Source organism: Bombus bifarius, unplaced genomic scaffold, assembly GCF_011952205.1.
Source record: "Bombus bifarius isolate JDL3187 unplaced genomic scaffold, Bbif_JDL3187 scf7180000008263, whole genome shotgun sequence".
Taxonomy (NCBI): domain Eukaryota; kingdom Metazoa; phylum Arthropoda; class Insecta; order Hymenoptera; family Apidae; genus Bombus; species Bombus bifarius.
Window position 1 is genome coordinate 852,200 of NW_022884549.1, and position 27,773 is coordinate 879,972.

General features: G+C 31.4%; 7 protein-coding genes across 12 annotated transcripts; 3 read left to right on the plus strand and 4 right to left on the minus strand.

Annotated features, from left to right (window-relative positions):
• The first annotated feature begins 2,997 nt into the window (after positions 1 to 2,997).
• On the plus strand, positions 2,998 to 4,649 carry LOC117211904 (NADH dehydrogenase [ubiquinone] 1 subunit C2). The gene is made up of 3 exons (XM_033456219.1): positions 2,998 to 3,448; positions 3,909 to 4,052; positions 4,144 to 4,649. Exons 1-3 carry the CDS (start codon positions 3,274 to 3,276, stop codon positions 4,191 to 4,193), a joined length of 369 nt encoding a protein of 122 aa, XP_033312110.1. The 5' UTR covers positions 2,998 to 3,273; the 3' UTR covers positions 4,194 to 4,649.
• Positions 4,650 to 4,710: 61 nt separating this feature from the next.
• LOC117211900 lies at positions 4,711 to 10,791 on the minus strand. The gene is made up of 9 exons (XM_033456215.1): positions 10,281 to 10,791; positions 6,929 to 7,047; positions 6,720 to 6,831; positions 6,510 to 6,637; positions 6,227 to 6,432; positions 5,791 to 6,086; positions 5,459 to 5,705; positions 5,178 to 5,369; positions 4,711 to 5,079 (listed from the first exon to the last, which is right to left on the minus strand). The coding sequence occupies exons 1-9, from the start codon at positions 10,336 to 10,338 to the stop codon at positions 4,977 to 4,979; spliced, it is 1,461 nt and encodes a 486-aa protein (XP_033312106.1). The 5' UTR covers positions 10,339 to 10,791; the 3' UTR covers positions 4,711 to 4,976.
• Positions 10,792 to 11,014: 223 nt separating this feature from the next.
• LOC117211901 (coiled-coil domain-containing protein 134-like) lies at positions 11,015 to 12,265 on the minus strand. Its single transcript, XM_033456216.1, has 3 exons — positions 11,935 to 12,265; positions 11,503 to 11,712; positions 11,015 to 11,405 (listed from the first exon to the last, which is right to left on the minus strand). The coding sequence occupies exons 1-3, from the start codon at positions 12,080 to 12,082 to the stop codon at positions 11,059 to 11,061; spliced, it is 705 nt and encodes a 234-aa protein (XP_033312107.1). The 5' UTR covers positions 12,083 to 12,265; the 3' UTR covers positions 11,015 to 11,058.
• Positions 12,266 to 12,284: 19 nt separating this feature from the next.
• On the plus strand, positions 12,285 to 14,661 carry LOC117211902 (protein YIPF6). The gene is made up of 7 exons (XM_033456217.1): positions 12,285 to 12,663; positions 12,847 to 12,975; positions 13,104 to 13,182; positions 13,264 to 13,306; positions 13,400 to 13,531; positions 13,793 to 13,950; positions 14,048 to 14,661. The coding sequence occupies exons 1-7, from the start codon at positions 12,619 to 12,621 to the stop codon at positions 14,161 to 14,163; spliced, it is 702 nt and encodes a 233-aa protein (XP_033312108.1). The 5' UTR covers positions 12,285 to 12,618; the 3' UTR covers positions 14,164 to 14,661.
• A 47-nt stretch (positions 14,662 to 14,708) lies between these two features.
• Positions 14,709 to 17,008, minus strand: LOC117211899 (tetratricopeptide repeat protein 8). Of its 3 annotated transcripts, XM_033456212.1 has the most exons (8): positions 16,852 to 17,008; positions 16,581 to 16,773; positions 16,361 to 16,493; positions 16,139 to 16,283; positions 15,619 to 16,043; positions 15,377 to 15,548; positions 15,050 to 15,256; positions 14,709 to 14,940 (listed from the first exon to the last, which is right to left on the minus strand). In XM_033456212.1, the coding sequence occupies exons 1-8, from the start codon at positions 16,948 to 16,950 to the stop codon at positions 14,824 to 14,826; spliced, it is 1,491 nt and encodes a 496-aa protein (XP_033312103.1). In that variant the 5' UTR covers positions 16,951 to 17,008; the 3' UTR covers positions 14,709 to 14,823. The 3 variants fall into 3 exon arrangements, with proteins under 3 accessions (XP_033312103.1, XP_033312102.1, XP_033312105.1); XM_033456211.1 differs by having other exon boundaries at positions 14,709 to 15,256; XM_033456214.1 differs by having other exon boundaries at positions 14,709 to 15,256; positions 16,581 to 16,797; positions 16,852 to 16,935.
• A 63-nt stretch (positions 17,009 to 17,071) lies between these two features.
• LOC117211897 (WD repeat-containing protein on Y chromosome-like) lies at positions 17,072 to 22,822 on the plus strand. 4 transcript variants are annotated; one of them, XM_033456208.1, is made up of 19 exons: positions 17,441 to 17,601; positions 17,676 to 17,769; positions 17,973 to 18,077; positions 18,169 to 18,360; positions 18,453 to 18,564; positions 18,633 to 18,769; positions 18,845 to 19,039; positions 19,320 to 19,527; positions 19,613 to 19,818; positions 19,955 to 20,155; positions 20,237 to 20,481; positions 20,611 to 20,868; positions 20,972 to 21,058; positions 21,127 to 21,389; positions 21,552 to 21,792; positions 21,998 to 22,172; positions 22,260 to 22,445; positions 22,545 to 22,636; positions 22,729 to 22,822. In XM_033456208.1, the coding sequence occupies exons 1-19, from the start codon at positions 17,573 to 17,575 to the stop codon at positions 22,751 to 22,753; spliced, it is 3,051 nt and encodes a 1,016-aa protein (XP_033312099.1). In that variant the 5' UTR covers positions 17,441 to 17,572; the 3' UTR covers positions 22,754 to 22,822. The 4 variants fall into 4 exon arrangements, with proteins under 4 accessions (XP_033312098.1, XP_033312099.1, XP_033312097.1 ...); XM_033456206.1 differs by having other exon boundaries at positions 22,260 to 22,636; XM_033456207.1 differs by lacking the exons at positions 17,441 to 17,601; positions 17,676 to 17,769 and adding an exon at positions 17,072 to 17,183 and having other exon boundaries at positions 22,260 to 22,636.
• Positions 22,823 to 22,936: 114 nt separating this feature from the next.
• On the minus strand, positions 22,937 to 27,611 carry LOC117211898 (trichohyalin-like). Its single transcript, XM_033456210.1, has 9 exons — positions 27,066 to 27,611; positions 26,121 to 26,588; positions 24,784 to 25,923; positions 24,519 to 24,680; positions 24,253 to 24,446; positions 23,979 to 24,162; positions 23,679 to 23,867; positions 23,486 to 23,606; positions 22,937 to 23,412 (listed from the first exon to the last, which is right to left on the minus strand). The coding sequence occupies exons 2-9, from the start codon at positions 26,577 to 26,579 to the stop codon at positions 23,219 to 23,221; spliced, it is 2,643 nt and encodes an 880-aa protein (XP_033312101.1). The 5' UTR covers positions 26,580 to 26,588; positions 27,066 to 27,611; the 3' UTR covers positions 22,937 to 23,218.
• Between the last annotated feature and the right edge of the window lie 162 nt (positions 27,612 to 27,773).

Consider the following 27,773-nt stretch of genomic DNA (forward strand, 5'->3'; position numbering starts at 1 on the left):
GCTCTCTAAAAATTGAATCAAACATATGATAGATTACATACGAAATAATGTATCGTCAAAATTTCAAAAAGAAAAAGAAAACTAAGAAAGTCAATCTACTATCTTAAATAGTAGCAAGTTTAAAAAATTCTCGCTTTTTTCAAACATATTACAAACACAATTATTTTTGCAGAGAGTGAAATTAATATCTTGGTGTTAAAGATAGCAAGGTATGTATATATTGATAAATTATGTGTCCATTGTGATAAACAATGCGATAAACATAAGTATATGTATATGTCATTACTCAATCTTACCTCGAAAACTACATCCGTCGAATGATGATGAATGATTAGTGTTTTAGCTGATTATTGTTGATAATAAAGTAAACTAAACATCGCTATATTATAGCGAGTTGTTTACTATTAAGCGTATAAAATATTTAAAACTCTATGAACCACGCTGGTTTCCAGCTAGTTGAACGTGAATCTTATAAGCAATCTGCACGTTCCATAACTAGGCAAAAAACGCTAGATTTTTTTAGGTGTTACGGATATTTGATGATACCATGCGTCGTACATAAGTTTATATCGTGTATGCATATTAATATTCTGTATGTAACCTGTTGTACCTTATTCTGAGACTAACGCAATCTTTTCCTGTATTATCCGTCGATTTTGCTTCCACGAATCAAAGCATTCTTATCTTCGACTATGCCCAACTTCAACAAAAGCATCTTACTAAGAACAAAGTAACGAAGAAAAAGGGAATGCACAAAAAGAACGCATATTAATGTATTCCTTTTGTATATTTCTAATAAATTAAGCAGACTTTGGAAATAAAAATTAGATCTACTATTACATTTATACAATAAATTATCCTATCTTTTATGTAAAATAAGTTCTAAAACGTTCTTTGCTTTTGTTTAAGTATATCGAAACTGTTTTAAACGATATAGTATGATTATGACAATTATAATACGATAAAATATAATGCAATTTGTTTTGTTCTTTTATGTTTTAAGTTTATGTTTCGAATTTATGTTTCAATACCTTTCTGCTTGTCTTAGGTAGCAGCTATCTTCGTCCTATACCTGTTGAGGCGGCACATCATATTAATTACAAAACAAACAAATTTCTAATTCAAGCATTCTTTAAGACAAAAACAAAGAGGTGTCAGCCGGTTAACAGATGGATTCCGTTTAGCAACGCTTGATTTATTTCTTGGATACATACCGGCTAGAATACATTGACGAGCTCACTCGACCGTCTAACCACGAAACACAATCCATAGAAAATATGTAGGCTAGCAAAATGATCGGAATATTGAAAAATCTGTGGATCGTGAAGCCAATCGGTGAAGAAATTTGAGAAGAAAACGGGCACGGTCCACGCAGAAGATCGAAAGTAAACTCGTTGATCTGTATGTCGTCGTCTCGGGTCTCGAGTATTTCGAGCGAAGACGATCGCTTACCTCAGCTGCGGTAGCAGCTGACAAACCTTCTGCCGTGGCAGCTTCGTCGTGAATATCCAACGGTGAATATTTTCTGGTGGACAGGTGTTTGCAATCTGCTCGCGCGACAGCCGGCACAGAGTTCGTGACGATTCCTTGAGAATCGAATCGAATCGAATCATTTTATATCTGACAAAAGTACGAATTGTCAATTAACTTTATGTATCCTTTGTGTTTTATAAAAGAAATAGAACGTTCCAGAATCGATACCATCGATCGATAAAAATCGATAAATGTTCACATAGAACATAAGTAATTAATTGACAAACTGTTAGGCAGAATTGATAATGTTGAAGAAGAAGGAAAGAAAGGAGCCCATAAGAGAAACACGATCTGCGAAAGATCTAGTCCAGTGTTTCCGAGTGTTACAACCATACGTAAATACTAATGCCTCGCCTTCATCCACCGTATTATACATGTAGTCCCATTATATCGTGTTACATCAGTTACACATTATTCGAGTTGTTCGAAGAGCTGCTTCGTCTCAGCTCGAGATATCGCCAGTTGAAGCAGACATCCTGATTGGGGATGGGAATAATACCTCTATTCGTTGACGAATTTTTTCCTTCAAAATACCAAAAAATAAAGAAATAAAATAAAGGGATATAAAATGTATATTGGTACGACACATAATTCAAAGAGGTAAAAGGTTGTACAAATTATATCGAATAAAATAAATTGAAAATCCTTTTCCACTCAAATTTAATTTAAAGATTTTTAAAATATATATAATATATAACATGTGTTTAATATGTTATAAAGTAAAAGTGTTTATATCGTGACTAATTTAGATATTAAAGGGGCCGCCATCTCTTTCCTTCTCTCTAGTAAAACTGTTCACAATGTTATATAATTGCATGAATATGATGAGAACAAATACTTACCTATCTATAAATGCATTGGTTTTGCTCGCATCGTAAGAAGATAAGTACGAACGAGAACTCCATCTATCGGATAACGAACGAAACATGATCTGTCTGAAGAGAACGAGTTAAACAAACCAGAAACGAGAACACGAATTTGGTCCATTTTCCACCTGCATGATACTGTAAACGATACATAAATTAACATTTTGATCCGAGGAGCGGTGTGGTCGTTTTAATTCATAATCAGGACCCCAGGCCAATTGCAGGCGAACACGGACCACTTCTGTGGCATGTAGTATCGAATAATTAATGATCCTTCGTTTTGCGCTTTCCTGTATTCAACCAACGTTCCTACTTATTCAACTCTACTTGTGTTACAAGTATATTTCGAGAAAACACGAGCAAATGACTAAAATATTCCCTACCGATACTACTTTAGATTTAGATAATAATTTAATATTCTTTTAATATCTTTTAATATTCTTTTATCGGAAGATTCTTTTTACCAAAAAAAAAAAAGGAAAAAAAAGAAAAAAATGCAAAGAGCAATATATGGTATTTAGCCATGAAAGTATAACTCATAAATTTGTAATTTCCTTTATATCTTTAGTTTTGATTTGGTTTGTATATACCATTTGTTTTATATAGTTTGCCAGTCGCCACCTATTTGTGCATTGAATAAGGTTGCATGGTTTCTGTTCCTCCAGTTCCCAATGTCCCAAAATCCCAATAATGTCATAGAGTAAAAGCATATTACGTGATACGCATGCGCAAAAATAAGTGGAAGTAGAAGAGTTACGTGAAACAAAATTTTGAACAATCACGACTCTGAAGTATAAGCATAGCATTTATAGCATTTGTGATTACACTTTGTATAATCATTTGTGATATCTATTACGTATCAAGAAACGAATAAATGGAAGGGACAAAAGAAGAATTTCCTGCTCAGTGGGCACTTGACCTTCTTGAACCTACACCTCTGGATCGATCTAATCATATTTTTAAATATTATGCAGTACCATTTAGTACGATTGCACTATTAGGTACAGTGGTACTTAAAAATATACTGGAAAAAAAACCCGCAACAGCCAGTAGGTTGATAAAGTAAATTATTTTTAACATAATTAACCTCGTAATAACTATAATTCATTGTTAATTTATTTCGAAGAGATACTAAATAAGTTACCACATTTATTATGTATACTTTCATTTGTTCTGATGACAAAAATAAGGTACTAGAAACACGTTTTAACGAAATGCATTTTAGTCTCCCACTATGTGATTTCCCTTTTACAAACTAAAGCAAATTGCTATTACAATATATAATGCTTAACTTTCGAGTCAAGTAATCGCAATGTAACCTATTTATGTATGATCTTGAATTCATTATTTTTTACTACATACATACTAATTTTTAATATACAGTAATGAATTAATTTTGTTATCATTTCATAAGAAAAATCTAATTTCTTTCCTTTGTATCGTACATCTAATATTAATGCAGCTGTCATATTATTATCAATCATATTATTAAGTGTATTCAATTTGTAGATAAGCCATACATAGCATTGGCGTCCGTAGTTGGGGTTCTTCTCGGTTTTGGTATTCATTGGGTAGCTGATATGAGATTTGCAAGAAAGGATGCGATAATGAGAGATTATATAATGCGTCATCCAGAACGGTTTCCTAAACCAGGTATAAAGCATTATAAATATCTCCATTTTTTTTTTTTTTTCAAGAAATCTTTATTTCTAAAGATTATAGAGATGTATTTTTAATATTTTAGACATTAAAAAATATGCAGATATTTTTGAAGAGTGGATCCCAATTCGTTAAAAGATTGAACTTTAGTCACGGAGCAGATGTTCTTTATTAATAACAAATAAACAATAAAATACACGACTTATTGCATACTATATTTACCTTTATCTTCTTATACCTTTGCTTCTATTTTTAGACGTATAAGATTTAGTACATAAAGCGTTACAGCTTAAATGTTTGCTCCAAAACTATAAAAAGTAATGAACAAACTTTTCCTACAGTCTTTATGATTCTCCAGAGCCATTTAAACAATAATGGACGAAAGACAAATAAACATCTTTACTAATCCCCTAGAAACTGATAAAAGAACGTCCACAGCTTTTTGCGTTGAATGAAAATGATCGTCAAAACAAGTTCAATATCCGATAAAGTATTCCTTAAAGTTAACTACAGTAAAAAAAATGAAATGCACACATGTATTACATGCAGTGTGTATAATAGAAACAAACATGTGAAAACAGGAATAAGTTACATATTGTATAAAAATTTAATTAAAGTCGATAAAATGGCTTTGTAATTCGGAAACATTTTAATTTGTAGTTCTGATAAAAGTATATTTTATTGTATAAGTACACTTTGTTATTATTAATATTTTTAAATTTTTTGAGAACTTATATCGTTTATTTGCCATTTCCTCTTTAATATATTTGTCATTTTTATATATGTATATTGTATATTGCCTTGAACTGCTTCCAAGTAGAAAAATTTTACATTTATTATAAATGTTACTTATATAAACAACAACAAAAGAGAATTAATTAAATTCTTTCTAATTATCATTCTAGATTTTGAACATTTCTATTTCTTTTCAGGATTATAATTATCATTGTACAGTCCAGTTCCTTTTGAATCTCCCAACCAGGGATATTTATTAGGACATTCCCTGCATGTTTCTAAATACCTATAAATATATTTGTTATTATTTTAAGTTTCAAAATATTAGATACATCTTGATTATATGTACATGTTATTTATCTATTTAGCTATATGGATATTTACCTTGTTGTAGTAAAATTTGATTCTGTAGGTTTGAAATCTAAAGCACATTTATTTGGATTGTTACACGGTGGTCCAGGAAGATTTTCTTTCTTTTTACATGACCATCCTTCAAAATTATTCAGAGATTTTATCGGTTTTGGATCAGTTATCCATGTAAGAGCTTGAGTAGCTGTTACAAAGTACACATCGGGTCTGTAAATATAATTATTTCGATAATTTATAAAAATTTTCTAATACGAAATATAAAAAATTACATGGTGTATAAGCTATTTTCTGCTTACAGTGTTACTGCCCAATCAAGGAACTTTGACAGTCCACGTTCGAGTTCCTTTATTTGAAACCAGTTAGTATGAAATGGCATCATGTATGGTGCTCTATTTTGTTCGTAATAACGATTAAAATCTTCTTGCAACCACTCAAAAACTTCCTCAGGATCATGATTGTGAAGCACACATTGATCCAAGTATGGACAATGTCCTCCTTCGTAGCTTTCGACATAATGTGCATTCAATGGTAACTCCCATACTCCTAAAAATAAGTAAGATACCTTTCCTTCTTTCACAGCTCATGCCTTGTATCATATATGATAACATACATAAAGTTACTTTATTACCTTGAAACGATTTAGTAGGACATGTGCCTGCTTTACATTCATGTGGAATCTTATAATCAAGAGTATATGGCCAAATTGGTACTTTTAATGGAGAAATTCCAATACTGCTATCGTATATGTATCCAAAATCTTCCAATACTTTGTACTGAGTATTTCGACCTGGTTTTAAATATGGAGCTCTCATGCCTACAATTTCACTTATTGAAATATTACTAAAATGCTTAAGTATCTCTCGCATTCCTATCATTTCTCCAACCCATTCCTCATATCCTTTATCTTCTAATCCCTTTTGTAGTCTAAACAAATTATATCATACATATATATATATATATACATATGAGTATTGATTCACTTTTCAAATTCTTTAAAGAAAAAATAAAGAAAAATTGGATTGTACAAGAGTGGTCTTTAAAGTGAGAAGATTAGAAGTACTCACGATATAGTCTCGGTAGCAATTTCATGTCCATCGTGTGCTAAACTTTGTACCATATTATAATTACAATATTCATGAGAGATAAAGAATGTTCCTTTCAAAGGACAGTTGTTTGGATTTAATCGATTAGTGGCAAATATTTTTTGATAATGATCGAAGTTATTGTGATTTATTGCTCCATCGAATGTCATTATTATCATTTGTGGTGTCTGAAATTTAGGAAAACTATGTGAAAGGTATTGTTGAAAGTAATTTTAATAAATAGTAACAAATAAAGGGTATATACTTCTTCTGGGTGAAGACCACCAGGAATTATCGTACCATCTCTTGAACAAAAACAATAAGGTAGCTGACAGTTCGCGGGATCACACTTCTCTGCTAAGTCAATTGGTGGTTCGGTGACAGGCGGTGGGGCTGGTATTAACAATAAGTTTTCATTACTATGAAACTAATGAGAAACAATTTAATTTACGGCTATTAAAAATAAAGTACTCACTTGTGGCAATAGGTCCGCAACGTGCTTCATTTTTAAAAGTGCAAAATTTACTAATATCATCGAAATGTAGCCCCGACGGACACCTGTTTAGATACGGATAGCCGTCGACGCACTATCGAAATTATACATAAACATGAAATTTCTTTGTATCGCACTTTACAATTAAAAGACATATGTATTGTTATATTATTAAGTTTCAGCGTGTCTACCTGATAAAATCTTCTGCATGTAGCTGGATCTGCAAAATTACCATTGCCTTGACCTTCAGGGCATTTGAATTCTTCATCTTTTCTCTCTTCCTCCTTTTTAGCAGTTTTCTGCCCATAAACTACAAAACAAACAGGTATTCCTAAATATTTGTAAAAATAACTAACGGTTTCAGAAATATACGTGTAAATGTTAAAATGGAAAAGATAAATGGGAGAAAAGAAAAACAGACGGAATAATATTTTCAAGAAAATGAAAATGAAAATAGTTAGAGATATGCGTTATACGTATTGTGTCACATGGGCCAGTGACAAGATCAATGTCTAACATTGGCTTCCACACGTTGGTAACAGTACTTTGCAAATCTTAAAATTCCCAGAGCGATAATCATCTTGTACGCAGTAAAATACATATGTATTTATTTATTTTCTATAAAAAAAATTCTTGATAATTATTCACATGTACTGCCACCTGACAGATTTCAATGATCTTTTAATATGTTGTAGAAATCAATATCTTGAACAACTTTTTCCCTTGCATATTATTGCCGGACTCTTTTAATTCTCGAGATATTCCCATAAGCTCTCGGTACCACTACATTGAATTTTTCTCATAGTTGTACGTTCGTGACAGCGTACGCGTTAAAATATTGGTTGTTAGTCGCTCGACAGCGAGCGGACCGGATAAAATAACGCCTAACCCAAACTTATAAATTACAAACAAAAGGGAAAAACGTTGTTCAAAATATTGATCTCTGCAACATATTAAAAAATCATCGAAATAAATGAGGTGACATTACTTGTAAATAATTACCAAATTCTTTATTACGTCACCTACGCGTACGTCCCTGATGCATTCTCCACACTAATAGAAAAAGTTAATTACAATAAATTTTGTTATTTGAATAAATAACATTTGAATAACTTCAAGGCTGCCATCAAAATTCTTCCCCCATTCTATTATATGTTAGATAATCACTCTACAACTGTGTTTAAGAAAGTCTCTTACAAAATGTTTACACTATAGAATGCCTTTGAGTCGAGATTTTTGATACTTTGTCATTTACCACCACAACGTACTTTAGACGATCGTGCTAAGAATCCGTAATTACCGGAATGTTTTTTTATTCCAAGCGTCAAATGAAGAAGGATATACATTTAACGTAATTTTACTATCTTTAAAACAAAACGTTTCCGAAAGTAGTCATACGTGAATTAGAATAAGATTCAGAAAGTAGCCAAACGGATTTAAAGTGAAAGAAAAAGTAGAGATGCGGCCATAATCAAACCAACAAACTAGGAAATTACGTATGGTTTGGTTGGGCATTTAATTCGACGAAGGAAGATTCGGATTTGACCACGTTGAAATCCTGTACGGATGGACTGTCGGGAGAAAGTAGTGTTTCAGGAAGATACTCCACTACGATCTTATGATAGGTGTAAAATGAAATAAGCGTTGTTTCGTTTACGATATAAAGAATTTTGAAAACAATTTCATAGTAGTAAGTTTCGATCATGCAATACATGAGATCATACTACCAATGAAGCTTCGTTTGAAACATTTTTTTTTTTTTTTTTTTTTTTATTAAACTATCAGTACTAGCTTAAATATTGTGGCGACTAATTCGTGCCGCAGCATGTATATTGTTAGATGTATCAATTACCGTCTCAACAAACCATATACGCGTTACCTTTCAAGTACAGTAAGAATTAAACTGAAATCTTTTTTCACAAACTTTGTCCATATGAATTGAACACGTACAAGAATTATTGATCGGCAAAGTTGCTCGTTATAGGAGCGAATCTCGCATATGCATGGATGCCAAAAAAGATCGGTTTAGCAGCAAAGTGGAAAGTGAAGGTACTGCTCTGGCAATGACGTTGTGGTAAATCGTTCAGGTGCAACATTTCCATCGGCCGTGGTGCACGCATACACAGCCGCGAACGTACGGTACACCATATACGTAAACGTCGAAACTTATGTAAACAGCAGTGAAACCACCGACCGGGAACCTAATTTAACGGCTCTTCTCTCGTGTTGGCATGCCGGCTGGTTCTTTGCTTCCTCTGACTCCTTGCCATTTTATCTGTGTCAACTTTATTTACGACACGCATCGTGACAATGCAAGGAACTTTCAACGTTCCATGGAAATCTTGCTTATCGTGGAGAACGCAATTTACATGGTGATGCGCGTTTCACGAATTCTTGAGAGAAAACTCTTTTAAATTTATTCGGCGGCAAATTCAATATTAACTAGAAACATTTATCATCTTTAATACGTATGGATCGTAGAATTTTAGTAAATTTTTCAGGTATAAATAAAAGATCGATGCATTTAACATAATGATATATCAATATGTATACAGTATCCCAACGACTTCCTGACGAAATTTTGTATTGTAGGTATTATGGTTATATACGTATTAACAAATTCGAAAAAATTCTGAGAAGCCAGCGGAATTTGCATTAGAATATAATCTATCTATTGATAACCGGTTTTTGGGTGTACAGTTAGTGTATATCTTCATATGTAATTTTATTCGATCTATCGATCTTAAACATTGCATTAGAAGTATAATTTATTAATAACAAGATACCGTCTCACGCAATGGGTCAAGGAACATCCTTGAATTCGATTAACAGGAGAATTGGTCGATGAACGTCAGTTTATAACGACAAATCGCGATGCATTTATTTTTCTAATTATTGCTATTTTACATAACGATTGTTGTCAAATAATTATCAAGAAAAGAGAAAGAGAAAGAGAATTGCAATCTCCATTCAGTAAGCTGATTCACAGAAGAATTGCAAACTATCAAAAGAATGTTCCGAGAAGGTCGTTCTTTTATTGTATCTACCTTTCTAACAAATTTAAGCCGCTATACTAATTGTTTGAATTATTCTTCTACATACAAAATATTTAATAAAATTAGGAATGGACAAAATAAAATAAAGTCTCGAATCATTGCCATATTTTTGATTACAGGTCAAATTAAAGGATGCACGTAGATAATCAAAATTTTAATTCGTAGGATATTTTTCATTTACTGAATGAAAAACAGAGAAACATAAAAATCAAAGTTTTAATACAATCTCAATGTCCGATAAAAATAGAATTTTTTTCATTCTTTTTTTACCTATACTATCTCCACTTCTTTCATACAAAATCGATCGTAATTCAAAAAGATCAATCCAATCTTTACTACGAGTGGTAAATGACAAATCTCAAAATCTTTATAAAATCCCTCGCTACGATGAAAGATCACGGTAGGAAGAGCTGAAGGTTTTATGTCGCCCAACGGGTTTGATCTCCCGTCCGATCTCTCTTCGAGACAAGCAGCTGTGTCTTCCTACCTGTGGCAACGATGAACACGACGACACAGAACAGCAATCGACTCCTTTTTGACGTCATCCTTCACGAAAATCGTTTCTCCAATTCTTGTTACAGTTTGATTAAATTTACACAGCACTTACGTCCGAATGTAAATGTTTAAAGGTAATCTTTAAATCGTGGGTTCGTGTTGCACGAACATACTTGTTGTCGATAAACCACTGGAAGAAAGAAATGTCACGGTACTGTTAGCCAAGGTTTACCAGCAATGGTGTCTGCCATGGACTACGGGAGTCGGGAACCGAACGGTAGGAACCGTTCTTAGCTCATTGGCTGACCACTTTCTACCACCGCACCGTCTCCATCGTCCGAGAAATCTTCGCTTTTATTCGCACTAAAGCTGATAGTGGTTTCGAGTAAAGTCTGCTAAAAGTCTGGATTCTTGACGATTTTTAGATACTCCTCGGATAATTTCGAACTGGATAACCAGCCATCTTTCTAATATTTTAATTCAGTTAATTCAATCGGGACATGATTGTCATTCCTTCATGTTCAAAAGCGAAACAAAGGTATAACGACCATTTATTCATTAAGAATAATAACCATTGGATTTTAATGTACAAAAATACATACGTATATACACAAAAAAGTATTTTTCTCGTATTATTTCATCAACTAAAACCATCTAATATTGGAAATCTATTGAATATTTACAAGGTACACAAGAATACATCTTTTTTTTTTTTTTTTTATTATCGTAAGTACATGTGTACGCGTATTATGAAAAAAATATAATTATATTCAAAACTCAACCTTGGTCATTTGTGGCCCCTTCTTCTGTTTTCCTTTTGTAGCCGATTTCTTTTTCTTTATCTTCCCGTTGTCTCCTTCTTGAGCCTCAGTAGGCTGCCAATAAGGATTGGAATATCCCTGTTCGCGTTTTATAACGTTTAATTCTTGAGATGCTAAATGAATTTTAACAATGGTTTCCGAATCTAACAAATATTTAGTACGATACGTAAAATTTAAGGACCAATTTATGATCGGATTCCATTTTTGTTGCGCTTTAAGTATACGGTGAGTAAAATGAGGAAAATGAAGAAGAATATCTCCAAAGAATGCCGTGTTTTCTAAGACAGTAGATATTGCTAAAAAAAAAAAAAAAAAAAAGTATATAATGTCTCTAATCATGTTAAAACTTATTTTCTTATAAAAAGAGGATTATATTAATAACAAAACAATTACCAGTTTGTATAGTAACATTTTGTGGCAATAATCTATTATCTGGATTGAAATCTTCATTTGCTATTAATGCCTTATTTACCTCGATCGCATCAATCATCTTTTCACCAATAACTAAAATCATCTTATACAAACGTTCGTAGTTACCTATTTTCTGAAGACGTTTAACGGCTTTAGCATGTTCCTTGCGTTGATGTTCAAATGATTTTTTGACTAATGATATTTCAGTTAAGACGATTCAATCAATATAATAATAAATAAGGATTTATTATTATCTATGGCATAGTATCTCTACATAGTTTTATATGTAATACATATTATAATAAACGACATATTGTATGTAGAATCGAAAGGATACAACTGCAATTATAAAAATGCCACAAATACGATATAATAAATGTCCAAATAAAGGCTAATTATATTTTGAGCGGATACATAATTCTTCGTAGATCTTAATTTGAGATGCATCGCTGTTTTGCAGCTTCCCGCTGATTTGGTGATCAACACCGAAGGAAATATACTGCGCATGCGCGGTACATGTCAACACTGACACGATTGCAACATAAAAGAGAATGCGTGGCATTTTGTCCAGCGAAAACTGCTTGATATATAAAATAATATATCGATAAAATACCTATGTATCAAGGTAAGGAATAGTTGTCAAATGTCCATGAACCTTGTGCTTTTCCAGAAAGAACTATACAATCTTGAACAAAATTCAATCGACAATGTGAAGCCGCAAGTTTACAAGCCGCGACATTGCAATAATGCTGCCATCTATTAAATTTCGTACATCGAATGTATCAATATTAGTGTCGACTTTTCCGCAAATGATCAAAAGATTTACGCTTGTATTATACTTACGTGAGGAATTTAAATTACGATGCATATGTGTCTTTTTAGATTTTCTTGTTAACCCTATCCATGAGAAGTGCTAAATCGTATTAGGAGATCTTTCTGTACGTACAACAGGGCAACGTTTAAGTCATTGAGAAAACATTAGATAGGGAAGATTGAATTCACGTTACATGTATATGGCACGATGATTTGATATGATATGAAGATATTTCCATTTAAAATCTTAATAATATATTTAATGATTTCATAATTTCGAATCTAATGTCGACAACAAATATGGCAGCGACAGATGATACAAAACTTGATGTAAGTATTTATGTTGGAAATGTAATGTTAAAGATGTCGTTTTATTTTTCATTAGGCGCGTTAATTTTTTATGATGGTAGTTTATATAATTAAAATTTTTCAGTAGAAGTATCGATAATAATATGTAAACATTTCAATGACAAATATAATATAATAGTATTAATATCAGATTTTAATTTGAAGTTTAAAGTCACAATGGAATATGCTGACCCTCAGAATATCGAAGGTGAGCTGACAGTAGGAGGCAAACAAAAATCAAATCTTGGAGAACCTGAATTTAATACTTTGGATGAACCAATCAGGGATACAATTGTAAGCCTATAAAATATTTTGTATGTAGACACACACACACACACACGTACATATTGTGTGTATATATATATAAGAAAATTATATTCCATTACATTGTATTGTATTTATTATATTGTGTTACGTTGTAGCTCAGGGATGTCAGAGCAGTGGGCAGGAAATTTTATCATGTTTTATATCCCAAGGAGAAGAAATGCCTATTAAAGGAATGTATGTTACTAGAAGAATCTTAATATTATAAATCATGAATTATATATATAGTAGTGTCTTATTTTTAATTTTTAATTCTAGGGGATCTTTGGGGACCACTAGTATTATGTACATTCATGGCAATGTAAGTTTAATATTTTTATAGTATTCTGCATACTGCTGTTCTAATTACGATTATAAACCGTAGTACATTTAATACCAATTGTTGTTGTTTTAGGATATTACAAGGTTCTTCTGATACAGCAAATAATTTTAATGATGGGGGACCAGAGTTTGCAGAGGTTTTTGTAATCGTATGGATTGGATCTATGGTTGTTACATTAAACTCCAAATTATTAGGTGGTAACATGTAAGTAATTATACTGCGTAGAGAAATTTAGTATCTGTTGTAATACTAATGATTGGGGTTAGGTAATGATAGTATACTGCATGACTTTTATGTGCGTGAATTTGTAGATCATTAAGAGACTTGTAACTCCTTATTATAAAACAGGGTTATTTTGTTTTAAAAAATCTGTTTTATAAATATAAAGTGTTATAATAGAAGAACGAATGACATATGAAGTATGCATTTTATTTGCTAAAAGATATTTTAATATGTTTGTTATAGATCTTTTTTCCAAAGCATTTGTGTCTTAGGATATTGCTTGTTGCCAACTGCCATTTCCCTAATTTTATGTAGAATCATATTAATGGCAGAACAGACTACTTTCTTATTTAGTCTAAGATTCGTAATTACCATGATTGGATTCATGTGGGCAACATATGGTTAGTATAATTTTATAGAGTTTTATATTGATGGACACTTGCATATCAAATTCTTACATTGATACATTCTTGTAAATATGATTTGTATATATTTTAGCATCCATGGCATTCCTTGGCGACAGTCAACCAGTAGGAAAGAAAGCTTTAGCTGTGTATCCAATATTTTTATTCTATTTTGTAATTTCCTGGTTGGTTATATCTCATACTACATAAAATAGATCGTAAGATGATGATAAGAAGACTGTACATTGTCCTATATTTGTGCACAAGAGAAGACAGAATTAAAAAATCGAGCAAATCTTGCTTACAGTGTACTTTGAAATTCGCTAAATTTAAGCATATGTCACGTGTTAAGAGTTGTAGATAAAACTTATTACCGTAGATGCGTATGTTATTTATTATTATACAGTTTAGAGAATCAGAACTTTGTATGTCAATTATAATTATACGTACGTATATAACATTAATGTAAGCATAAAATAACGAATAATACTTAAGTAAATTATTCGCAGATTGTTATATATTTATACATAAACTCGATAAACAAGAATAGGCAACAAGATGCAAAAAAAAAAAAGATGTTTACTTCATTCCTTTGAAACTCAAAATTATCGTTCAGTGACTATAATGTACAGTTTGAAAAAATATAATCATTGTCAACTGTTTTTATCACAAACGAACATTCCTATTAAAATATCTATTTACTTTTTAGTTATTTCAAAGTATCATGGAAATGAAACACAGTATCATATTATATAATTTGTATTTTTTACATATACATATTAGATAGGTAATATTAGTTGTAAGACTAGAATCAAACATTAATAAAATAATACATTTTACGTGATATAAATAAACTGTATATTTTTCTATTCACACGTGCGAGAAATACCTCTCTAATTTGTTTAGAAGAGTTCTGCTATCAGAATGATTAGGATATACACTTAACGACTTTTGTATAGCAATGTAACTTGTTTGAAGATCTCCAACCTACGAAATTTTTAAAATAATAGTAGCATATATATATATATATATATATATATATATATATATATATATAGAAACTTAATATAATATAATATACAATGGTAGATAGTACCTTGTAAGCTAAATAAGCACTATTAAAATGGGGCTCATAAATAAAGTTAGCAATGTTGGCAGCAGCATGAAAATATGTTCTCGCCGCTGTAATGTTTCCATTTCGTATTTGTATGACTCCGAAATTATTGTATGCTAAAGCGTGTCTATTGTCGCTAACAATAGCTAATTTTAAACATTCTTCCGCCATTGTTATGTCACCTACAGTCTGAAATTGAAATAATTGGTACCAAGTACTAAACTCTATATATAAAATCAAACATTTATCAAAGAGATAATTTCAACCGTTATCCAAAAAATTACATGTTATAAGAAATTATATACGTACAAGAGCAATGTGTGAAATGTTATACCATATGTCTGCCATATTTTCATCAGTAGAAAGACTAATTGCTCTTTCAAAACAAGATATAACATGATCATATTGCTGAGCATAAAAACAACATAATCCAAGGTTATTAAATAATTCAGCATTATATACTCCCATTTGTAACAATCGTCTACATGGAAAAGAACGTCGCAATTATATTTCTAATTATTTCTATTTATTATATCTACAACTGCATTTACCTATAATATCGTAAAGCTAATTCCGGTTGATCATTATAAAAATGATGTATTCCGATACTTGCTATTGCTTCTGTATGAGAAGCATCTTCCTGAGCAATTAATTTATAGTATTTTAACGACATACTCATATTATTCAGACCGTCGAATATACGTCCCATTTCAGTAAGAATATTGACATCATTAGGAAAATACTCAAGACCTTTTTTACACGTATCTAAAGCTGTTAATGGTTGATCAAGTCTAACATAAACTCTGATTAGTCTCAAGATTACTTCAATAGTTTTAGAATCTTTTAACGCTGATTTAAATTGTTGTTCAGCGTCTCTGATTAATCCTAGACTATAATAACATTTTCCAAGTTGTACTTTCCACCACCAATCTTTATAATGACAAATTTGAGTTGCTTGCACTGCTAAATCTAGTGCCTGCATGTAGCATTGTAGCAGTTAATAGAATTATGGTGAACATTAATAATTCTTATTAATAATAAATATTGATTGATACATGTATGTTTACTCACATATCTAACATCATGTTCGTGATAATATATATACTCAAATAATGGTTTAGAAATACTTGGTTGACTAGCATATTTAGAAATATTTAATCGTGATAATTGTATAAAAGGTCCTCCCGGCTCTGTTAACATGGATGCTGTGCCTAATCTATATAATATATTTATTTTAATTTTGAATGTATAACAACTGAAAATGTTTAATTACAATGTAAATGATAGTTGTACCTAACGCTACGGCTAGAAATTGCAGTAATTGGTCTGGCTGTCATAGCTGTTCTGGGTGTTCTTAAAGTTTGCTCAATCGACTGAGACATAGCAGATTGAGTAGCTGGTCGCACAACACCAGTAAGTGGTCTACCTACAAAACATATCATATTTTTATGTTACAATTACAACTTATTTCTATTTTACTACTTAAAATTATTTTTGCCTCTCAAGGACAAACCTGATTGAGTTTTGGGTCGAAGACATTGTCCCACGGAAGAAGTACCAGGAGTTTTTAAAGATGTTCCTGGTCTAGGCATAGAAGATATTGTATAATTATCTAATAGACTTTCAGCAATCCCTTCCTCTTCTCCTTCTATATCATCTACGTATACTTGTAATGTTAAGGCACGCATTTTTAAGACCCATATAGTCTATAATGAAAAATACATACGTTTCTATAGAGATGTATATTGCTATTTCACATATAAGTATGTTAAACATACTTATACCTGATCAAGAGGATTCTTTTGTAACAAATTTGTACATATTGTTGCGCAATCTTCATATTTTCCTTGATTGAATAAATTTAAAGCTTTAAATAAGTCCATGATTTAATGAATAGCTTAATAGAAAACGCTTTTAATATTTTGTATTAAAGTTTAAGAGAAAGGAGTAATATATTTTAGCAAACCATACCACGGTATTTAACTTATAAATATCTAGTTATGCGATAGAAATAAACGAATTTTACATGTACGAAGATATTGATTGTGCTGCTTATAACCCCGCGTATGGATGTGGGAATAAAGCAGCATATACTTCTTCTATACTTTGTGTAAAAGTGCGTAGAATCGATGATAAATGTTATAAAAAAACAATTTAGTTTATTGACTTCATATTATCATAAAATACGTTTGCAATAACAATTGTTATACGATTAAATAATATCATTTACTCTATTCATTCATACTAACAAAAGGGTTACTTCTGGAAATAAAAAGAAATTTTATTTCGATATACAAAAAATATCTTTTATATGCAAAAATGTTTTACTATATACAAAGAATAACAAAGTAGTATCTTATATATTTAGCTTGTTTCGTACATGTCAAAATTCGACAAAGAAAACAACGTATTTACTTGCTTTTTCATATTATTTTTATTCATATTATGTGTAACTTGTGATTGACATTATAATTAATATTATAAATTATACCTATAATTATAAAAATGGAATACTTTGATAATAATGACACGAGGTTAGTGTGCATCGGAAATACTTCGTAAAATTAATTTCTTGTTGTATTATACGTGTTCGCCTCCCTTATTTTAGCATCCAACAAGCTTTCGACGAGTTCTTTAAAACAAAAAGTATAGAAGAACAATGCACGGAAGAATCCTTGATGCAACTGCATGAAGTATTTTTGGTACTTTCGAATTAAGAAAAAGCTTAGATATTGTCTAAAAAATTGCAAAACAAATTAATGTTTAAGATACAACTAGTGTAATATGAATGATATATTTCCAAATTTGATATCTCTAACATGTAGTTGAATAATTAGTATAATCATACTTATTTTCTGTTATTAACAGAATATAATTAAAAAATTAACAGTCATATAACGTATAGGCTTCGCCAAATGAAGAAATGGATATAACCCGATTGTATGATGCGTTTGAAAATATATTGCACATTCAGATGCCACATAATGAATTCAAAATTCTGTTTAAAAAGGTAACAACGTAGATTTACTATTTCAATTAATCATTACGTGTCCATTAATTCTATACATATAATTTTATATGTTTGCATTTATTAATTTTAGATGAACTTAAAGAGAGATGGAAATATTACTTGGAATGAATTTATCTCGTATTTATTAGTAGAATTTCAGAGAAAAGATACCACATTACAATGGCAAATATTGAGACTTCCAATAACTGATATCCCCCAACTTTTGAAATCGCATCACCGTACAGCTATACACAAAATCATGTTTTGTCCTGAAGTCTTGCCCGTACGTGACATATCATATATCTTTTAATAACTATACTTATTTGACGATGACATACATATTATTGCTTGTAATTTTTATGTGTATATCCATAGGATAGAACTACAAGCTTCCATAGAGGGTTTTATTTAACCGTGACTAAAGAGGGAATCATAAATTACTGGTCTTTAGATTTAGAATACGAACGGAGCGCGCAATCTGTAAATCGTTAGTAACGTTATATCCTACATTCTTTTATGTATATGCATTTGTTTCCGAAACTTCCATCTTTGCAGCGTGTTTAAAAGTTCAACACACTTTAATAACTGATATGATAGTAATGCCCGATATACAAGTAGTATGCACAAGTTCTACGGAGTGCGATTTAAGATTTTATGATACAGCGGCAAAGAAGTTTGATCTTCGAATAATGGTTAGTTATATTTTTTAAATAAACAGTAGTTTTTCTTTAAATGAACTCTTCGATATTAAAACCTTGTACGATTAGATATCAGGCTTGGAGTATGCAGTCATTTGTATGGATTATTATTTCAGTAAAAATATCAAAGAGGACTCGTATATTGTACTTGGAGATATGAGTGGATCTGTCAAAGTCATGTCTTTTAGTCCAATAGAGAGAGGACCATTTAAACAAGAACCTCAACGTGATAGTTTATTTATTCGCTATGAATCTGTTCTCAAGGTAAATAATTTATCTTCAGAAACTTGTGTCATCGTGTATGTTAAGTATGCGCAAGAACCAAAACTCACAAAAAATCACAGTCTACTCGATAATCGATATCGTCAAATATTTTTGGGATTTCGAAAGAAATTCTCGGTCGAACGTCTTCGAGTTCTCATACGTGATATACATGTAAAAGACGTCCTAGGACAGATAGATGTATCACTGGTTCTGCAATGTCCTATATAAACTTGTGCTTCCTACATAAACATGTTTTAATACGTTGTAACATACATTATAGGGTGAACTGAAAGGATTGAAAATTGTAGAATTTAAGAATGTACATACAGATTGGGTGAAACAAGTAGCCTATTATGGAAGTTTAAGAGCTTTCATGTCCAGCAGTAGATGTTGTAATTGTTCTTTATTATTTAGTGATCTTACAGGAGCAAGGATTCAATACAAATTCAAAGTTAACATGGGAATATCTTGCTTCACCTTTTGTGAAGGTATTTTATCATAAACTTTCCCTCGCTTATTGACATATATGTATGATGTAAGTACATCGTACTTTTTAAAAATATATCTACTTAGAGGGTCAGTTATTAATAACCGGTGGACCAGATTGCATAGTTCGGGTTTGGAATCCTTTTGTGACTAGAAGAGCAAGTAGTACTTTCCAAGGTCATCGTGCACCTATTTGTGCCTTAGTTGTGCAAGATGCTGGTAAACGCGTGTACTCTCTTTCAAAAGATAGATGTATCAAAGTGTGGGATGTATTAACTCAATCTTGTATTCAGGTTTTAATAATAAGATATTTCATCAAACGATACTTTCCTCAATTAATGTTTCGCCTAAAGAAATAAAAAAGCATTAATTAAATAACAATATAAAATCTATGTATAATTAGAATTTAAGTCAAGTTATTTTATACAGACATACAATGGTCTTCCCAGCGAATTGGGTGAACATACATCAATGACTGCGGTGTATAATACATTGAATCGTAAAATGATCATTGCTAGCTCAATGATCGCAGTGATTCTTTGCGATCCTGAGGTCAACAAAGAAATATCTGATGGGTTTACACATACAAAATCTATCAGCAGTGTTTTATATAACCATCTCTACAAAGTGGTAATTTATACGCTTTGTATGATTTTCATTCTCTATATCTACAGAAATTAAAATATTCTACGAGATCATTTAAAAACTTAGGTAGTTACGACTGGATTAGATTCTTGTATAATAATTTGGGATCCGTGGCTTGGAAATCGTTTATTCTTAGTAACGCATGCACACAGTAGATTCCTATATGGTCAATTTCATGACATTGAAATTACTGCTGCTTGTTTCGATGAATCTGAACAATTACTAGTAACAGGCGCTCGTGATGGTACATTGAAAGTTTGGAATTTCAATACTGGTACTTGTTTGCGGAACATGGCTCTTGAAACTCAGTGGTACGTACTTACCTATTTTGTTATCTTCTATTACATATCAAGATTAAAAACAACATTTCCAATAATTGTCAAATTCTATTGATAATATTCGCAAATATATTTCTTATAAATCCGTTTGATTATGTACAGTGAAATAACCAGTTTAGTTTGGCTGGAAAATCGAATCTTATGTAGTAGTTGGAATCGTCAAGTCGTAGAATTTGCAACTTCTGACGCATATGTATATAAAAAGAATTGGGGAACAATACACACCGATGATATTCTTTGTTCGGCCATGTGGTATCCTCAGGTATTGGCCACGGCAACTTTTAATGGAGAAATAATACTTTGGAGACTAGAAACGGGTCAACCGTATCGGAAATATAAAGTTAACGAACCAATGTCAAGGTAAGATCTAGAATAATATGAGAAATGTTAAAATAATATAAAAATTACACTTCTAGAAATAACGTGCTGTAATAAACAATGTTAACTAATCAGTGTTATATAGATTTAGGATAAGATACCATAAAGATGAAATAACGTACAAAATAAAAAAACCTGAACAAGTTACGAAAGAATTCATTTCGAAACAGAGGTATTCCATGGTATTGCAATTGTACATTTTCTAAAACATATCTGAATCATAATGATAAATGTTTATAGTCAATATCCTACGGCTTCTGAACATCAAGAATCCGCATTGAATATTGCACGAATTGTTGCTGTTCGAGCTATGATATTTTTAAATGCTCGGCCGGTTAGACCTGATGTTGGAACATTGTTAGTTTCTCTTGATTCAGGATATGTACAAGTGTGGACTCATCACCCTGCTGGTGGATTTCTACAAGCTTTCTCAGTTATTCATTCTATACGTGATTGTGCATTATCATTAGCAACTGATCCTAAAAATCATTTTCTTGTAACAGGTAAAAAAAGGAATGCATTTAATTTCTACAACATTATTTATTTATTATAAGATTACTTTTTGTATGTAACGTGATACTTCATTGCGACAAAATATTTAATATGAAAGGAAAGATAAAGTCAGAAAATATGATTGGAGAGTAAGTCCATTTAAAAAAATTTAGGACACAATGCTGGATACATTAAAGTTTGGTATCTCGCGAATTATTTGTTGCCAAATCCTCCTAAGATATCTATGCCCGTTTTACGGTTGGAATTTCCATTTCTATGGAAAAAGAAAGTTATTGGTAGGGCAAAGAGAGCTGTAAAGGATCAACCTTTACCACTTCTACTTTCATCTGTGCGTGGACATTTAAAATCTATTACGTCCGTCCAGATAATCCCAGATGCACGTATTGTCATTAGGTAATGAATGTTAATCTAGTGCTTATTATTTTACGAACTTTTAACTTAATTTTATATCTATATATATAACGTAATGACTATTAATTACTATTTGCTATTAATTACTCTTGAATTTACATATTCTCTTTTTAATCATTTTCTCTGAAACAATTATTTTTCCAATACATTTCATACAATCTATGCTATTCTTTCTGTTGATATTAAGTGGTAGTACAGACCATTCTGTACGCTTATGGACACTTGGTGGCCGTTATATTTCAACCTTCGGAACTTTCAAGCCTTGGTTACCAATTTTACCAACGATCCCAACATACCAATATTTTAAAGATTACAAACATCCAGCAGATATTAAAAGAGTCGCTAGTTCTACTACACTAAAAGTAATTAATTTTTCATATAATAAATTATTTATCAAATTGGGAAGAAAGTTTGATTATTAAGTTGCACTTTTATGCAAACATGGAAAGATTCTCGAAGGAGGTGTGAGACAAGTAGAATCAGATTTTAAAAGTGACGAATTAAAAGCTTTAAAAGAAATGTCGAGACCTGAACACACTATGATCGATGGAAGAAGACTTACTATCGCTGTGATGGATAAATCGGTCTTAATGATCTTTGCGGATTACCCAATTTTAGACACCTCTTTACCATATGTAAATACTTTTACATTTAATGCCGTTTTGTTTATCACAACAGCAATTCGTCAAAATATGTTAAACAATACGTATAACTCAATGAGAATAACGTTACAGATACCTATATACACGCATTTGAAATTAAGGCCTTTGGAAATCATACAGACACCAAAATTACCAGCACTTCTACATGAACAAAAAGAATTAACGTAATTTGGCTCATTTATTATTATTCACTATTGATAATAATCTATATAAAATTAAATATATATTACTAACATTACTTGTTATAATCTTTTAGTAAAAGAACGCATTCACAATTATAAAATCACTGCATCCGCAAAAGAATGTAGGAGCAAACTATATATATATATATATATTTTGATATATTTCACCAAAATAAATGGTAGTATCTCGTTAATATCGCATTGTAATAAATTTTTCTTGAAAAGAGAAAGAAAGGGACACAATAGTGATAATAATTCAAATCTAATAAAATTTACTTCTCATTAAAAAGTCGCACTTTACTTAGTAAAATTAAGAAGATACACATAAATAAGAAAAAATGATAAAATTTGGTTAGTACAATAAAAATAATATATGTCTATGATCGTTCTAAAATATAAAAAGTGAAATAGTCTTACGTTCATTGATATGTCAAGAACACATACATATTTTAATGATAATTACAATGTAACGTCATTCCTATATTACATGCAAGGCATGACAACTATCCTTGCTCCAAGTCACAATATAAAATCAACAACATTCGGTTTAACAAATTATGCCTTTTATTCGTTTTCCATCATGGAATAACGTGGTGGTGTCTTCCATATTGCACTGGACGTTCGTTGTAATCTACTCCTATCTATATTTTGAAACATTTGAGTTAGATCCGGTGTGCACTTTCTGCTACCAAAGAATTTATAGACTGCTCTCTCCGGAATATATCGTTGCATGGCAAGTTGATTTTTACGTATGTACGCTAAAATTGATAAAAAATCGAGTACTCTAGGCATTCTAATGTTTATTAACTCATTGAGTAAAACAATACTTACATTGTGCCCAATGTGGAATTGCGTGCTTTGGTTTGGATTCATCGTCTGATTCGTCGTCGTCAGGTTCACTGTCCAAAACGTAAGTAGTTGGACCACCGTGCTGTTTGGAGCCATATTTTATCTAAAATATTGAATGAATAATAGCTTGTGCTTTTATAACGGAAGAATGCTTTGATATTGTTTGTAATGTTACAAGCATCTGATGCTTAGTTCTCATTGCTTCAGCTGCAGCTTGTTGTTGAGCTCTTAATTCGGCTTCTTTTCGCCTTTCAGCTTCCTGTTCTCGACGTCTTTGTTCAGCTAATAGCCGCTCCGCTTCTTCTTGTTCTTGTAAACGTTGTAGGCGCTGTTGCTCTTCTTGCTTTCTTCTTTCTTCCTTTTCCTGCGAATTAATCCGACTGTAGCTTAATTTTCTATACTATATAAAAATCAATATCTTTTTCGGTATCCTTATTTCTGTACACATTTGTCTTTTAGATTATCAATTTTATACCTGAGCACGTTGTAACTGAGCCAAACGTTTCTTCTCTATTTCTTCGCGTTGTCTTTCTTGCATTTGTTGTGCTAAACGTGCTTTTTCCTCTCTTTCTTTTTCAGCCTTTTGACGTTTTTCCATATCTTGCTTTTCTTTTGCCTCTCTGGCTAACTTATTTTTTAATTCTTTTTCTTGTCTTTTCCTTTATGTAAAATGTATTTTTCATATATTACTCAGTAATGTGTCTACTGATGTAAAATTAAATAAATTATATTGATTAATTCTATTTTACCTTTTTCTTTCTTCCGTTTGAAGTCTTAGCGCCTCTTCACGTTTTCTCTTCGCATCCTCGTCGTTCAATTTTCTTTTCTTTTCCTCTACTACTTTATCCAGTGAATTACGTTTACTGACTGACTTTGGAGCTTGGATTAAAGATTCCACCGATGTAATAATATTTGTACGCGTTGCACTTAAAGCCCTATTGTGCTAAAATTAAAATACTACCGTTTAAAAATCTTATAATATTAGATACTACTAATAGGAAGAAATGAATTTTACATTCATATTAGTTTGATTCGCTGGAGTATGAAGAACACGATTAACAGACATTGGCAACTGAGTTCTTATTTTGCTTAATGGGGTTGTCTTCTGTTGCTGTTTGTAGCTCATTTTCTCAACAGAAACTAGTTTATTAACCTTTTGTTCTAATTGTAATTTGTTCTAAAAATAAGATTGGAAACATAATTAAATTTGCAATCGATAAACAAAATTGACAAATATCTTGTTAACAAATTTTCCTTATAATAATTCTAATTCTAAATACCTCTTTATATTCATCGGCATCCTTATTCTGTTTTGCTAATGAAATTTTTTTGGCTTTTGCAAGCGACTTTCGTGCTAATTTTTGAACAACCGCTTTCTCTGTAATATTTGCATTTTCTGAAGCTTCTGTTTGTGCAGCAGCTCTAGTAGCACGTGTTTTTGTTCTGGTTACTCTAGTTGGTGCATCAATATGAACAGCAAGCTTTGGAGTGTTCATGCCTGCCTGTTCGAATGCCTCGACTCTTTTTTTCACAGATTCCTTGGCATATGGACTGAACAGAGCATTCGATTTATACGTGTTTCTTATTTCCTTTAATCCTGTAATTGTACTCTTTTCCTTCGAAGAAGGTTTTGTTGGAGTATTAAGTATTTCATCTTCGCTCGATGTCATGGATCTGTTCTGCCGCTTTTGTCGCTTTTTAATTTCTTGTTTCTTAACATTTCCTTTAGACTTTTTCACTTCAGGTGATGACTCATCTTCTGTGAGTAATTCATCGAACTCTTTGTTTGTCATCACTTCTTTTAGCTGCTGCATCTTCTCCTCCAAAGCTATTGACGACCGTGATGTAAATTTAGGTAATTTGGGAGACACAAATTCAGCCTTTGGTTCGACTGTTTTCTGTTCATTATTTTTTCCTATACTATTAGCCACGTTTTTATTAATTACTACAGTTTCATTTAATTTTTTTGCTGATAAAGGTTCTAAAATTACGGTAGCATTCATCATCTTCTGTGTATAAGTAGAATTGACGTTCATCGTCGAATTCATAATAGGAGTAGGTTTCTCAAGTGCGTCCTCGTACATTGAAGGTTCTTCAATATCATTTCCTGTTGGTGCAATTACTGTATCATCAATGATATTAGAATTTTTACCCTTTGTGTTTTCACTCTGCGAAAAAGTTCTCTTTCTATTACTACTTCTTGTTGTCATCGAAGACTTCAACGGTTCAATCTTTTCTGGCTGCAATGCATCTTCTTTTATAGACAGATGGTCCTGTGAAGTACCTGTGTTCTTCTGTGAAACTGTTTCGCTTAAAACACTCTGTTCTGTTTTACTATATTTTGTAGGGCCTTGCGTAGTTTCTTCGTCTGAGCTACTTCTAGCACTTTTCTTTCTTTTAGATCGGCTTTCACGTTTCCTCTAAAAATTTAAAATACATTTAACAACGTTATAACAGAATTTATCTACACAATTTACATACATTAAACAATTAGATTTCAACATATTAATTAACCGATATCAAGCATTATTAGGTACTATATATAAAGGTTAGTATTGATTAGTAACATAAGATTTGGGGTAAGATTAAAAGTATTAAATTTCATCATAATACGAACATTTATATTACTGTCATCGTCAAGAGGTAACGGCCTTCGTAATTTTGTAGCAAGTGACATTGACTGCTGCTTTTTAATATTAGTTGCAGCCTTCCTTGAAGCCTCTCTTTTTGCTCTGCCAATTGTTGTCTCTACCACATCCTCAGTTTTTGTATCTTTACTTTCTGTCCTATCGTGTATTGCAATAGAATCTGATACTGTATTATCAATATTGATAATATCATTTTCGGGGATAGTCTCTATACGTTGAACACCTTTCTTCTTCAAAACTTTTGGCGTCTTTGTAATTAAAGGACCAGAGGCTGACTGTGGTATTTGGGCAATTAAACCACGTAAATAATCCAAAGTATCTTCAAGATTGTCGTTAATAGATTGTTTAACATCCAAGCAATAATTATGTATATTCGATATATCTTTGGTAATCATTGCTTTAATCCGATCCTTTGATCTAGTACCCATATTTAAAATCTACAAATAAATTCTTTATCAGCATTTAATATATACATTAAACTATACTTTTTTAATAACACATACTATAATTTAATATTATTGTTGAAATAATGACATATATAACAATTAATACAAACACATTGTGCTAACTTAAGCAATTAACTTAGAAGCATACGTAAATTATTAAAAAAAAAAAAAATTTATATGAAACAATAATAAAATAATGAAGTAACATTTAGAATAGAAACTAGTTTAACTACACATATATACCCTTTTAACAATTCCGTTCTTATCAATTTTATTAAATTTACAGTGAAGCTTACAATTACACTAATGTCAATGAATATTAACGTATATGTTTATTATTACATCAAATAAAAATGAAAGTACTGTAATGAAAAATACAATGTACTTTAACGGAAATAAAATAAGTAAATAAGTAAATATATTATCATATAGTATTAATTATTGTAATATTTATTAATATTTACTTACCTTTTACGTTTGCATAAAAACTACAAAATTGTAAATATAAACTTTTACAACAAAGGTAAAACAAGTCACAGAAATTAGTGTCTTCCAATGGCAAAATGCGTTAAACGAAGGGAAACGACAATCTCCATTTCGTGTCACGAGCGGGATTGTGGAAGTTTTGCCCCTCGAAAGTACATAACGACTTTTCAGTTTAATTTAAATCATTGCGTTTAACGCCATCTATTCTCCCGGGCGCACCATTTTTCTCTAGAATTTAAATCTCATCCGACGTAATTTAATTAGTCGAACAATTATCAATTTCTATAATTGTATCTTCACGTAAAATAATTTTCTGTTAGCGTCCGCGGTTGTAAAGATCACGATCAAGTATTGAGATATTTATACAATGGTGTACCACTATAGAAAAACGTTTCTCGCAAAATCAACTTACAGTCTTAGTAAGGTTGTGAGATACAAAAACGACGTTATTCTAAGCAAACGCTACTTATACGCGATGGAGACGTGTTTGAAAACTATGAAAACAGTGTGATTCTATTGGAAAAAAACCTTGTAGCGGCACATGAGCTAGAGGACAATGCAAATCATGTTGTTGTTTTGCCTCGGAGTATTAATATTGTTAGGATATATGTAGCGGCACACGAGCTAGAGGACAATTCAAATCATGTTGTTGTTTTGTCTAGGAGTATCAAGATCGTTAGGATACACGCA